We start from the raw sequence: 13,998 nt of genomic DNA, 5'->3' as shown, positions 1-13,998 counted from the left end.
ACTGCTATGAATTATTTTTTTTCTTCTTAGTTGGAGGTAATGCCCCTTTTCAACAAGAACTCCAGGCAGGGAACAGTCTGGTGGCCAGAGCACCAGTGTGTTTGCCAGAAAACCTGGAGTTTTGTTTTTGCTTACCTACTGTGTGAACTTTGTCTTGGTTTCTTCTCTCACATAAATTGCAGTTCATCTTCTGTTATTGTAAGGGACACTGCGGTCTTTCCAGCAGACCGTGAAGCCCTTCATGGGCAGGTAACTTATTAGAATAGCAACATGGAATCTAAACTATTTATATTAATACATAATATGGTGTGGTACAGAGCAGCTGCTACAGTGCAGTTAATAATGTTGGCCTCCAGTCACCCTGAATCCTTTTTTAGCCCATACTGTCTGGCACTCTGCAGGATGCACCCCCTGGGGAGGTCGGCACAAAGCTTGTGACAGTGTCTCCTGGAAAAGCATGTGAATGATGGTTTGGTGCTTAAGTGTGAAAACCCTTTACTAGCTGTAACTAGCCCAGGTATACTCAGTTATTCTGGCTTTACCTTTACAGATGATTGCAAGATACCATCAGTGTTATTAGGAGAAATGAGTGAAAGTCCAGATTATGATTGTCTTATTTATTTCTCACAGAAGTAAATGCTATCTTTAAAAACGACGTTTATTTTTAAAAGACATATTTAATTCAAAAGGTCCGTCCCCCCTGCAGTCCCTGGGAAGTCCCAGGAGTGAGTCCTTCTGGGGCCTTTTGGACATGGGAGGAAGGAGCTGTGTAGTTCAGCTTCATCAAGGCTTTGGATGTGGCCTCCTATAGTGGCCTTATAACCATACTACTGAGATAAAGGCTGGAAAAAAGGACTTCTTTCCATGGTTACTTTTCCAATGTAGCCCCTTCCAGCCTGTGTTAGCTTATGGCTACATGATTTTCATCATATGCCTTGTGAAGTCCTCCTGGAGTAGCCCTCCTGTCCTGGCTGTCCAAGGAGTTAAATAGAAAAGGGATGTCCAAGGGGGAAACAGTAGGTCAATTAAACGAGTGTGTGACGGTCCTTGAATGGTTTTTGCATTATCCTAGGTTAATTTTGTGATCCAGATCAGTGGAAGGACTTGCTGCAACTTGAAAGAACTCTGAATGCAGGATGCAAGTTGAGGATTGTGAAGAAACCATGTGTACATAAAAACCCCTTGGTCAAACCTGTGCAAACCAAAGCTGCAGAACTGTGTGTGTGTGTGTTCTGCGGAACTGAACTGCTCTGAGGTTTGAGGCTGTTGCAATCCATTAGTACTTAACTTGACATAAACCAGCTCCCATTTAACCCTACCTTGATTTTGAAATTGTATAAATTCGGGGTTCTCTGGCCTTTTTTCTTTCACAGCTAGTAATTTAAGCATTGTCCTTGAAAAACACATCAAATGATTGTATTCTGAACAGACTAACATAATTGTAACGGAGAACTTTTTTTTGTTTGTGCAGTGAAACCTGCAAGACCTATATATTCTGCAAAGCTCTTCCTTTCTTCCCTGCAAATAGGAATGTGCTAAGGCAAATTCAGCTATAGAACCGTGCAGCAACTTCTGAGTGAAAATGAATTTGATTTATGTTGTCTTTCCAAAATTCCACCTGAAGTTGTAAAAGTATGTTTTAATTCATAGAGATATATGTATAGGTATCTCTTTTGCCCAGGTGTCTAGTTTTTAGAACAATTTGTTGTGTCTTGCCAAAAGCATCAGCTTTCCATGGCAAACTCAGTGTCTTTATAAACCCCGTCAGTGTTTTGTATACTTGCATCCATCAGATATCAAACAGTTCAGCTCCTAAGGCAGATTTTAATCTGCCAAAATTCTCTGCTCAATATTTAGGCTGCCTAATAAAAATATTTAAGGAAACTTTTCAACACTTTACTAATACTTTCAAAAAGAAAGTGTGATTGAGGTGAGTTATAAAGACGAGAAACTAGAGAAGTCCAGCTTTAAATTTGAAGCAGAATAATATGCTGAACTGAAAGTAAAACCTGGAAAAAATGCACTGTACATAAGTTGTACTGCTGGGGAGTAATTCATAATCGCTGAATCAGAGTTTGCCAGTTGTGTTAATTTTTCAGATAGTGCAGACGACACGACCCTAGTCTCCCTGAGGTAGGATCACTGCAAATTAATGTCATCCCTTAGACAAGGACCAACAATTTGTCTTGCACTAGATGCCAGAAAGCTAAATGAGATATTTGTGTCAATGTGGTAGTTGTAGTCCAGTAGCACTTATAAGCCATGCTCATAAAACATTTACTACACAGACAAAATATAAACAATGTATAGATGTTAAAACAACAAGCAGTATATGCATTAAAAAAAAACCAAACTTGGCAAATATAACTTTTCCCATGAAACTCTAATATTCTTCCATGTGAAACTACATTTGTTTTTCTTTAATGAAAAACTGCAGGATGATAACTTACATAGGACAGGCAAACTCCACGGGAATATCCTTGCTAGCCAAGAGCCAACAAGCGAATTCGTACAGGAAAAGAAGAAACAAGTGGAATCTTATTCCTTTTTTGTGTCTTTGCCACCTTTCTTACGGTGTAAAAGTTGCATTTTATGTGTAATTTCTAGGGAATCTGCTGCAACTTCAACCTTTACTACATACTGACCTGTAAATGAAATGTTTGCAGATGGGATGCTTGGCCATATATAGCTTTCCTGGAAAAAAGCTGTGTGTGTTTGGGTTGGAAAGGATTTTACTTCTTAAATTCAACATGAAAGTCATAAAACAAACAGAAAACCACATTGGTGAACAAACTGATTTGAATAATCTGTTTTCTCAAGGCAAGAGCAGTTTTATGTTAATAATTCCTGATAAATACTTGTCTTTATCTGTATTTGAAGCACTTTAGGAGCTAAAGACTTCAGCCTCTCAAGCTCTGCAGCTCTTTACTATTTCTTCTCCTGTTCACATTGGACCTAGAGAACCAAGGTAGTTTTTGTGTATTTAAAAATAATTTCTCTCATTTGAGAGTAGTATAAGTTGTCACAAGCTAAGCCAAAAAGAAACACTGAAGAAAAGAGCGGGGTGGGAGGGAGGGATAGTGATCCTAGATGAGAAACTTTGACAGTGGTAAATTCTATCTCGTGGGCAGAAGCCGTCTGACCTCCCTTGGGATTTACCTGATGGAGGTTTTGGTTACTACTGTTTTTTTCTGTGTTAGTGTAACTGTATTTCAGGGATAGTGAAAGGAGGTTTCTGGCAGTGGTGGTGTGGCTCCTGATGGCAGGTGGAGCAGGGTCCCCTGTCGACCTGCTTGGGACACCCAAGTAAGCTCCCTCCCCTGCAGAGGTGCCTCTGGCAGGATTTCCTTGGATGCAGAAATGGTGAAATCTTAATTATTAATTTCATTTGCTTATTATTTGTATGGCATGATTTTTTTTTTTCTTTTAATCCTTGTTTATGATCTTCAGAAAATTAAGCCACTGCACTGAAGCACATAGTTATTTTGGAGCATATTGCTTCAGCCCCTGTTGGCCTGTCAACCAGCTTTGAGAGCGAGGTTGTGGGTTTTACTGCTCTGATTGCTTCTGTGCGTTATCTCCACTTTCTGTACCCTGGGACTGCACCTACCTTCTAATGCAGGGCCCCAGACTGGGCCCAGTGTTCAGGTTGAGGCTGTTCCAGTTTGGAGGCGAACAGTCAAGTTATTTGTTGCTCCATCATCTGTGCTCCAGGGTTGCATTTGTTCCTTTAAGTGTTGTGCTATCAGTCACTTATATTCATCTGTTAACTGTTGCAGTGGGTCAGGTCTTGACGATGAGCTCTGAAAGCAATCACTAATTATCCAACTGTATTTTTTCCAATATGGCTGTAATGTTGTTAGTGTTTCTAGAAAGTGTTAAACTGTTTTTCTCCTCAATTAGTCCTCCCACAATGTGAAAGCATAATTCAGAATGAGACCCAGCAAAGCACTCGATTATCATTAACAGTTCTGGTAACTGAGTGTTTTCTTTCCACCATGGACTAGACCCTGGTCTTTCCTGTCAACTGTGGAAATTAAGCCAAATAGTGTAATTCTGTCCACTTGTCCCTTGGACGCAGGGTAACTATCTGCAGTGACACTAGTTGCCCACTTCTTCAAAAATTGAAAAGAAGCTGGGATGGAATAGCAAATTCAATTTTAAGGCCTTTTTTTCCCCCTCTGAATCTTTTGTTGAAAAATGTTTAGTTCAGTATTTCATGATTGACTTGATTTAACGTGCTCAATCATGTATGTTACATTCTTTCACAGTGCTGTTTCTGTCAAGACTGTCTCTGGAGAGCTCTGTATGTAAATGAGAGACTATACTTGAAATTTCCTCCTGTCAAATATTGTCCTTTTGAGGAATAATTGTGTTGGTTTGGCCTAGATATTCTCTGGACTAAAAGTAAGTAAATTCCTTTGCAAAAGAGATCTGTAAAGCAAGACCTTCTGTGTTTTGATGCTTTGTGCTTTATTGGCTTTTTTCCTTTGGAAAATAGTTTTATGTAGTAATAAGCTGAATCTCTGACCAGAGCAACTGGAAGTAAGATTTGCCATAGCTGCCTTTTTCTTCCAAAGTAATTCAGTAGTGCCTGCTCCTATTTTTGACTATTGATCAAAATATAATTATCATTATGAAGCAGAATTTTATCAAAACCTACACGTGTGCATCTACTAATGAGCTTAGCTTGTACTCGTGAATCCTTAATGCAGTATCTGAATTTATTTGTACATCGCCTTTTTCTTTGCCTTCAGGAATCTCAGGGAGTCCTTTCTGTAGGTGACACAGCAATTGCAGAGCAGGTTCCCCAGGAATACAGCTTGTATTTTAGAGCTCCCACAACACTCCTGACTGCTGGACCCTGTGACCTGTCCTGTTGACTGGGCTCAGTCCCTTCACACCTCTCTCCCAATTCACAGTCCTGATTACTCGTGGTAGTGCCTGTGTGGTGCACACCGTGCCTTGGGTACCTCCCTCAAGAGTTACTGATGACTTGGCTCGCTCCTGAACTATCTCCCCAGCTCCTTATAGCCCCCTGTGACAATCCTGGGAAAGAAAAGCAAACTCGTGGCAGGAGGAGTAGTGTTTCTCACAGAAGCTGGTGAGCTGGTGACACATAATTGAATAAGCTCAATCATTAGCGAGACACCAGGGGAGGGTGGGTAAACCAGAGGTGTTAAAGCTTTTCTAGATACCACAGAAAATCTGCTTTAGGAAAGCTGTTTCATACTAATCCAAGATCTGTCTGAAACTCTTGAAAATAGCAGGCAGAATTTAGAGGTGGGAAGAGAGCATGTAAAGTTTCACTTTCATCAGGAAGGTAGAGGCTGATGCTGGGCAAGAGATTTAGAAAAAGCTTTTGAACATTTCAGGCATTGTCTCGGATGTGGTCAGGAGATGGTCACTCTTCTGTCTTGCCCTTACTAAAGAAAAGAAAAGAAAACTGTAGGCATGCAGTATGCCTGTATCTAGCCTTTGGTTTTAGGCAAACTTAATTTTCTGTGGTGTTGCAGCTGAGCTTGGTATGAGCTTGCTTTCTTTGGTAGAACAAAAAAGGAGTTTTTTCTTGTGGCTGCTCAAGCCAAGATTGCTTCATTCTTGAGGAAGGAAGTTTCTCTCAAGCAGAAAGAGGCACTCAACCACTTAGTAAAATGTGTGGCAGGAGAGGAAGATGGAAAAATCTTTAAAGCTACTGTAATCACATCCTAGTAAAATTGCAAGCTCCATGTCAGAATAAATATTTTGATGCTCATTGCCCAGTAAACAGTCTATGTGATATTCATCACCATGAGATGAATTTACTTCTTGTTTAGAAAACTAAGCTAATGAGGTAAGTTTGAACCTTTCCTTAGGTAAAGGAAAAGACTCCTTTACACTTCTGTTAGCAGAATTTCTGGTAACTAAATGATAATCCTCCTTCTTCAACAGAAACAGACTGGAGTAGTTTGTTAACATAGTGGGAGGACTAAATGTCAAATGCAGTGCATTTCTGCCAGAAAAATGTATGCTGTGTATTCACTGAATTTTACCCAGCCCAACCCTGTTTCTTTTGCAATTTCTTTGTCCTCCTCTGTCTTAATTCCTGGGATGTTGCATACCCTCCAGAACCTGAATAGCCCTCTGGATGCATCAAGTATGACAGTGCTGCTTGTTCTCTCCCTGTGAACACCGCAGAACTGTAAATGGCTGCAATAACTGCAAGACGAAGAATTCCTCATCTCCTGGGATTATGGTACTATTTCCAGAGCTTTGATGCTGAAGTGCTATAAAAATCCAGCCTTATAATAAAAGTTAAATCTTACTCTCTTATAAAGAGAATTATAGGTTTTCTTCATTCTCTTACAGTAATTATACCTTGTATTAACTTTTAAAATTGTTGTCCCACTATTGTCATGTGTGCTAGAAAACCCAACATTACTTGCATATAACAGTGGCAAGTCAGTAAGATTTGTATTGAGTAAAACTGGTTTTCATTATGTAGTGTTTACCAATGAGATTTAAAACCCTTAATGTCTACATGGGGGATAAGGGCTGTCTGGACAAAAATAGTAGCTGCTTGTGGTTTTTGTTGTGGTGGACTTTTTTTGTTTGTTTGTGGGTGGGGTTTTGTTTGTTTTCCAGACTAGGGCTTTAAGTTTGTTTTATAATGCTAGGGGCAGCCAGGCAGTTCTCTGCCTCTGCCACAGCACTGACTGGGGTTTGCAGCCAGCTGGTGAAGTCTCGCAGGTCCCTGTTTGACATACAGACATCTCTGCATGGGTAATTAAATGAAAGGGCTGGCTTTCAGAGCTGCTGTGCCCTTTTGCAGCAAAGAATTTCCAATTCTTGGAAATACATTGTAATGGTGGAAATCAAGTCAGATTTCTAAGAGGTTACTGTAGTCAAAACTAGGTTTTTAGTGGGGACAGTACAGGTTTCGTTACTGAGCTCAGTGTAAGTGGAGTTCTGCCTTTCCTATAAATTTTCCCACTCACCTCATGTGTTGGTTCCTGATAGCGCAAAGGGTTCTCTTAGACTTGAGGTAATCCATTTTTGTGATGGTTTGAAGGCAAAAAACCCAGGAGCTATGTGAGGAATGAGGGTTTATAGTTACCTGGTATCAGCTTATGTGTTTACTTTAACCTTCTTTGCTATGCATTACCTGTTTATAAATGCACAATACATATGTGCATGTGTGTCTTTACATGTATAAATATACATACGTATATGTATATATACATGTGCATACATACCAGATATATTTTTAAGTCTGGGTTTATGAACAGGCATTACTGTGAAATACAGTGGATGGCTTTCAGGCTACTGCCTTGTGAACACTAGTGATGTTGAGATTATTGTCCAATAAATACAGTATTTTTCAGTGTCAGGTGCCATCCAAGTTGAAGCTCACAGTTGTTCTTATGTGTGACACTCAGGATTTTCTGGAAACAGCAATGCCGACAACACAACAGCGCTGCGTTGTACACAGCTTTGAGTCGTGTGACAGACACACGTAGCCAAAGATCCTTTCTGCCTCTTAATCCTGCCTGTCGCCTGTCTGCTTCCCAGCTGATAACCCTTCCTGCCTCCATGAAAGCTGATGTTTTTTCTTTACCCCTTGCTTGCTCTCTGAGAAAACCTTTTCCAGCCAACCTGTGGAGATGTTTAGTCTGGCACCACCTAGGGAGAGAGCGAGCTTGGCACCTGATTGTGGGCTGCAGACCTTCTTAGCTGGTCTGACGGACACAGTCCAGCTGGAGTAGCAGCCTTCTTGCAGAGAGGCATGAGGAGCTGGGCTGCGTTCGTTCAGGAGCTGCACTCTGGCAGTCATAAAACCCTGGAAACCTTTGCCAGACCAAGGCAGCCTCTTCTGTGCCATTGTGGTTAACCAACCTCAGGCAACAGACTAAAAGTGAGAAACTACGTGAAGATTGTCTGAGTTAAACAAAACTATGTAAAGGTGCCAGAAAAAAATTCCTGGGAAGAGTTTCCTGTGAAACAGCAAAAAGAGATACATAAACGTAACACTTACACTGAAAGCAGAAGTAGGATTCCATGATTTTTGATCTGTTACGAAAGTCGGAAGGGCAGGAGGAGCAGTTGATAGGAATGCTGATGGAGTCAGCTTCACAAGTAGCATTTTTAAGGGGTGTCAGGACAAATTAGAGCATGCAAATAGAGCAGTTAAGCTTTGTAAAACTGCATTAGAATAAATACTGAAGACATTATTTTGGCAAGAAAGCAGTTATTTTCCACATGTCTACATGCTTTCTGAACATTTTCTAAATGCATCCAGAGGTACCGAAAAAAGTTGTATTTGTTCGTAGTTGCTGGTCTGCATCCTAAAGGCATCAGAATTCCTTGTACCATAAACTTTTCTGGGGAGAATGTGGTATCTCTTGAACACTGGTGATAACTCTGCTTCAGGAAATAAAGCTCAGACGGGGCTGGGGAATCCATACCTAGGAAAGGAGTAGTGGAGAAAAAAAGAGAGAAGGCGGCAGAGGGTTGCTTTGCCGTTACAGAGTGTTACAGAGTGTGCAAAACAGAGGCATGCTGCCTGTCAGCTGCTTGTCTTGAAGCCCTTGTGTGGTGAATGTCCTGTTTCCTCTTCCACGCTTCCTTATGTCTTCTATCTGCTCAATGGTGGTCAAAGTGTTGCAGAGATCCAGGGTGGGATAAAACATCTCTTGACTATGGCTATAATACTACGACTCTAATCCAAAGCCGATTTATCACATTCTTGCTGCGCTGCAGTGTTTCATCAGGTATTTTAACTGAGTAGTAATTTTTATTTAGTTAAAAGCTTTGTATATTCAGATTTTTAACAAAAATGTTGTGCTGCTATTGAGGTGATCTTTGGTTTGAAGCAACAGGGTGGTGTAGGAATATACCATGTGAGTGAGAAGCTCCTTTGAAAGTGTGCTAGGTACTTGGGGAAAAGGCCAGTTGGGCAACCCAGACTTCTCCTGCATCCTGTGAGTCGCCCTCGGTGCTCAGTTAGAGAAGCACAACTGTCCTGGTAAGGACAGACGTGCTGGAAATTGGAAAAAAAGACCCAGTTTTACTGCAGCAGGAGCTCGGCAAAATGCTGCTGACCTGATGGAGACACAGCCCATGCAGAGAACAGCAGTGTGAGTGAGAGATTTAGGTTGGGGCCATATTTTTCTCCCACTCCCCTTTTTTTTGTTTTACTTACTAGAAACTGTATGTCTTGTTCCCCTGTTGGCACCATGTTTCCTTCTTTATTTTTGGGAGGAGAACATAAACCTGATGAAATCTGTAGTCTTAGGTTGAGTTGTTTTTGTTTTTGTTTTTTTTTTTTAACAATTTAGCATGATTTGTAGAGTTTGATACAAAGCAATGTGAAGTGTTCTAATTATGGAACATTTACATGCACTGATACCCAAGTGAAAAACACGTATTTCCTCTGGAAATCACCTTTATCTTTTATGTGCAAATTACTGTCTTGTTAGGTGTCTAAGACGATATAGTTCCTTTTCCCTTCTTTCCCCTTGGAATTAGAGGCTCAGTGGGAAAAACAGAGCTTTTTAAAATGTTGCAACTCTCTGATAGTCTCTGAATTATCCCAGCTGGAAGGATGGGCCAGGTCTCACACCTTAAGGGCCCAGAAGGACAACTGAGCAAGGGAACAGTGGCACGGGGACTGCAGCTGTGCCATGTGAGGGGACACAGGGATTTCCTTAGGGTGGGGAGGTGTTCCCTGGTTGTCCCTGTGTTGCTGTGAAACACCCTGCCAGCTGCTGTGAAAAGGAGCACAGGGACATCCCGGGTCACTTGGGTGCAGTTCTCTAGGTGGCTGCAGCACTTGCTGAAGGGGAAGTGCTACTGAATGGTGAATGCCCAGCTGGGTGTGAAAGCAGACAGAATGGGAAGTGAAAGAGCTGCAATCGGTCTCTTAGGCTTTTCCTGCTAGTCTGGGCTATCCAGGTGCATGTTGCACAAACAAGGCTATTTTCTCATTAAAAAAAGAATCACACACATATATTTTTAAGTATTTTATGTGTACTCGTGTTTCCAATAATACTTCTGAAAGTAGACAGTAAAATAAAATCAGCATTTGTGGACATGTTTTCTTTTTAAACCACAGCAATATTTTGTATGGTTTGCATATCTGGGTTCCCTTCATATTAACTTGGCTGGCCTGTGTGGCTTTAGGCTTCATATTTGAGTAGATGAAATAGGTTTCATCTATGAAATGAAGGTGCTAATGTTATAAATACTGTGACAATTTTGTTCTTATGTTCTCAGAAACATATCATTAAGACAACTATCTCTAAGGTAAATAATAAAAGGATATTGCATCAAAGAATCAGTAGGCATTGTAATGAGATTGCAGTGTATGCACTGCTAATGAGTTGACAGCAAAGTTGAATGCAGTTTTCATTTACTGTCTCTTAAATTGATTTTAGTTTACAGTGCTGTAGGCTAGGTTTCCTTAATGTTATATTTTTGTCTAATTGTCTAATTTGTCTAATTGAATAGCAAGACATATAATTAGCTTCAATACACTGCACGCATTCACTGATACAAGCTCCTGAGCCAGTTAAATTTATTCCAAAGTGAAAACTCTAAGACTTTGCTCTGTTTATCCTGTGTGCTGGGTGAAGCTTTTTTTAGGTATTCCTTATATTTGCTGGTTTTTTTCTCCAGCTGTTACATGAGGAGTTGAGCTATTTTGTGAACTATCCTCCCCCCCCCCCCCCCCCCTTTTTTAAATGTTTTCTTGCCTAATAACTATCAACAATTGCTGCTTGTAGCAGGAACAAAGGAAAATAACTTCTGGTAAGGCTGTTGGACCAGGGCACTTAATGCATGTGCAGTGAGCAGGAAAGCTGCCCACAACTGCTAATGCCCCCTAGCAGAATCTGTTCTGTTTCATCTGTTTTCAGTAGAAGGTATCATAGTGTTTCATGGAGGTGATTTTGTCTGATCTGATAAAACACCTGTGCACATTGTCTTTGGCTTCCTGGGGCACGCTGCACCCGCAGGCAGACGACAATACACAGACAAGTCAGTGTAGAGCTCAGTCTTCACCTCAGCCAGTACAAATACTGTTTTTGTGAAACATCTGTTACTTGTTTCTTCAGATGACTTTTTCCTGTTGGTTTCTAAGGTCATCTTTGTGAAAATACTACAGCATTCTGCATGTCTTGCCGTCCCAATGATTGTAAATACTTATTGTAATGAAGGTTAAAGGCCATAGAGATAAATGCTGGATTATCAGAATTGACATTTTTCCTGCAAAGGGATATCTTTATTACTGTTTAGATTAGGGGTCTGGCAAATATTTAGAAGCAGAGTTTGGTGAAACTGATGTGGAAAATGGTGCTTACATGGCTTAAACAGCCAGATAAGTTATATAGGTTGTTTACTGTGGCGAGAGGGGCACTGTTATGCATTAATTAGGGAATATTGGTAAGTAGGCATTAACTCCCATTAACAGTGACAGAGACCTTGTACCTAACACAATTCCTAGGATGCTTCTCTAAAAACTTGCCCCTGGATAGCCATTCCAAAATAATTAAGGGCTGTCTGCTAACAAAGGAGGAAACAGGAGGAGCTGTAATACTTGAAAATGGAAAAGAGCTCCTGGAGGAAAGTGGTGGTTTAGCCATCCCATGTGGCAGCAGGGCAAAGAGGGAGAAAAAATAAGTAGCTATGTCTTCACTCCACTGCAGCCTCAGAAATGTATTGAGTGTTGCAGTACCAGATCAGGCATTGTTTTCGGTAACCAGTGTTAACAAATACGCACAGCTAAAATTCCCCATCTGCCTTCTTCAGGTAGTGAAGTTGCAATAGAGGTGTTCAGTGCCTGTCATAGAGGTTACCTGACATCTGGCTGCCTGGGGCAAGTGCAGCTTTGACCAGGGCTCGCTGTGCCTGCTGTGGCTTTGCAGCGTGCCGGGGAGTGTTGTGGGATGTTTCCTCTGTCCTGCTGCTCGGGGAAAGGGCACAGAGCAGGAATGGAGTGTGTGCCCTGCAGATTGAGGCTACTATGCTGTCCATGTATCCTTCAGCTTTAGCTAAGTAGTCTATGTGGTAAGTTTATCTGCCTCATGCATGCGACTTCATAGCTTTTTACTGACAGGTTCAAACTGACCCTTTTAGTCTTCAGTTTCTCCTGCAGCACAGCAGAATTAGTACATGTACATTAGTACAAAAATCTACATGGTATCAAAAACCTGACAGATGAAAAAAAGCTAAAGCCATTACTGAATACCTTGGTTAATGAAGGGGATCTATGATGTTGGCTTTTGGGGATAATCCTTCCTCAGTCTCACTTTGGAAGTCAGCTGCCCAGGCACAACACTACAAATTGATTTATGCTTCAGTCCAAAAAGGAGAACGGTTAGTCTTTCGAAAGCACGTTAGCAGTTTTGATTCTATGTTGGTTTTTTTTTTTTGTCTTTAGGGTACCATCTTTCTGCCTGGCAACAGAGTAATTGAGCATCCCTGCAATGAAGAAAGTCCAGGAAAGTTCCTTTTTGAAGTTGTTCCAGGTAGGATATCCTACTCCACAGAATAAGTCTTTGCAGCTTTGTTCTCAGTGACAAATGGCCATGTCTGTTCTACCAGAGCAGAAGCTGACGGTGATTAATGATTCAATTTAAGAAAAAAAAAAAATCAGTTAATTTGTTAATACTTTGATTCATAATTGTTTGTTCGTGTCCAGGCAGTGTGGCAAAGTGATACTTTACACTGACAATTAAAAAATGTCCTTGTTCCACAGCAAGGGGCCACACCACTGAGTGGCATAGTGACAGTGCAAGTGTATTTGATAATTATTTTGGATTATATTGGATGTTATGGAGTAGTGTGACTGGTGGTAATAAAGTAATCTATAATTTAGCATCAACAGCTTATAAGTATAGCACATGGACTTGTTGCTATCACGACCATAAGAATTCTCCCTGGTTGCTGTGGGTGGTTAAACAGCTTGTAACAACAGCAAGTGTTGCTGCTTTGAAAACCTAAACTTGTTTTCAGTGGTGTGTTGGTTGGTTGGTTTTTTTTTTTTCCTGGGGTAGATTTGTCTGAAGAACATGACATTGTCAACTGAGTGTTACTCCTGACTGTGTTGCCTCAGTCATTTGCTAGACTTGTCAGCATCCAGTTAGCCACTAGGTTTATTGAATATATTCTGTTAATCCCCATATTACTTTTCAATTTACTTTTGCATTATGGCTGTTTAAAAGGGTAAATGTAAGATAATGTTTATTGAAACTATCCATGTTCTTGCTCTTAAGCCATAATCAGTCTCAAGGCAAAAATGTAGGAGTCTTGAGTGATGCACAGAGATTTTGATAGGTTGTAGAAGTGTAAGAAATATGAAGGAGACTACAAAGCGAAGGAGGCCAGTCACTCAGCAGGTAAGGATGAACACAGCAAAGTGGAATTTGCAGACACAGCTCAGCACAGGGAGGCTTTATTTTTCCTTTTATACATAGCATGGAATTTGATTATGAAAGCTATGTGCAATAAGAGGTTAGTATGCAAAGAAAGCAAGCATGTTATCTGTTTGTGAGGTTCACTTAACATTCACCTCAGCTTGAATCAGCCACAGTTTAAAAAGTTTCTTACTGAGGTCTGTATCTTCCATCTGTTCAAAATTGGAAGAAACTGATTATTAACATTGCAAGCCTGGGGTTTACTAAAATCTTGTTTCAACTGAAAATTAATGGAGTTTTAAATTAGAAAAAATGCTTGCTTTTTTAAAATTTTCTTTTTCCACACCAGAGCACACAGAATACTTTCTGACCTAAAATTTCTAGGCAAAGCTGGTATTTATTCTGGATGTTGTAGATGGGAAAGAGAGAAGCCAGCTCCTGCAGTTGTAGCTGTTATTGCAGCAGGGTCTGTGTGCTGTGGAGGGGATGTGCTGAGCAGACAGGAGTAGACTGGCACTGATTTTGGTGATGATGCTGCCTCTCCTGATAAACATGACCCTGGAAGAAGCATCTTTAGTTCCTGCCGCAGGTTAAACTGTGGTCT

The 13,998-nt window shown here is 40.7% G+C and overlaps 1 protein-coding gene across 1 annotated transcript in view; it reads left to right on the top strand.

Annotated features, from left to right (window-relative positions):
- ARHGAP24 (Rho GTPase activating protein 24) overlaps positions 1-13,998 on the top strand; it is a gene marked incomplete at both ends in the record, with an annotated part of 199,119 nt that overhangs the window by 56,261 nt on the left and 128,860 nt on the right. The window contains one exon of the mRNA XM_080343937.1: positions 12,419-12,506. Coding sequence (XP_080200063.1) covers positions 12,419-12,506 — 88 coding nt within the window. The remainder of the gene's footprint in view (positions 1-12,418; positions 12,507-13,998) is intronic.

Source organism: Nesoenas mayeri (genome assembly GCF_963082525.1).
Source record: "Nesoenas mayeri genome assembly, chromosome: 4".
NCBI lineage: Eukaryota > Metazoa > Chordata > Aves > Columbiformes > Columbidae > Nesoenas > Nesoenas mayeri.
The sequence above is the reverse complement of the archived record's forward strand: the minus strand, read 5'-3'. Positions and strand labels throughout refer to the sequence as shown.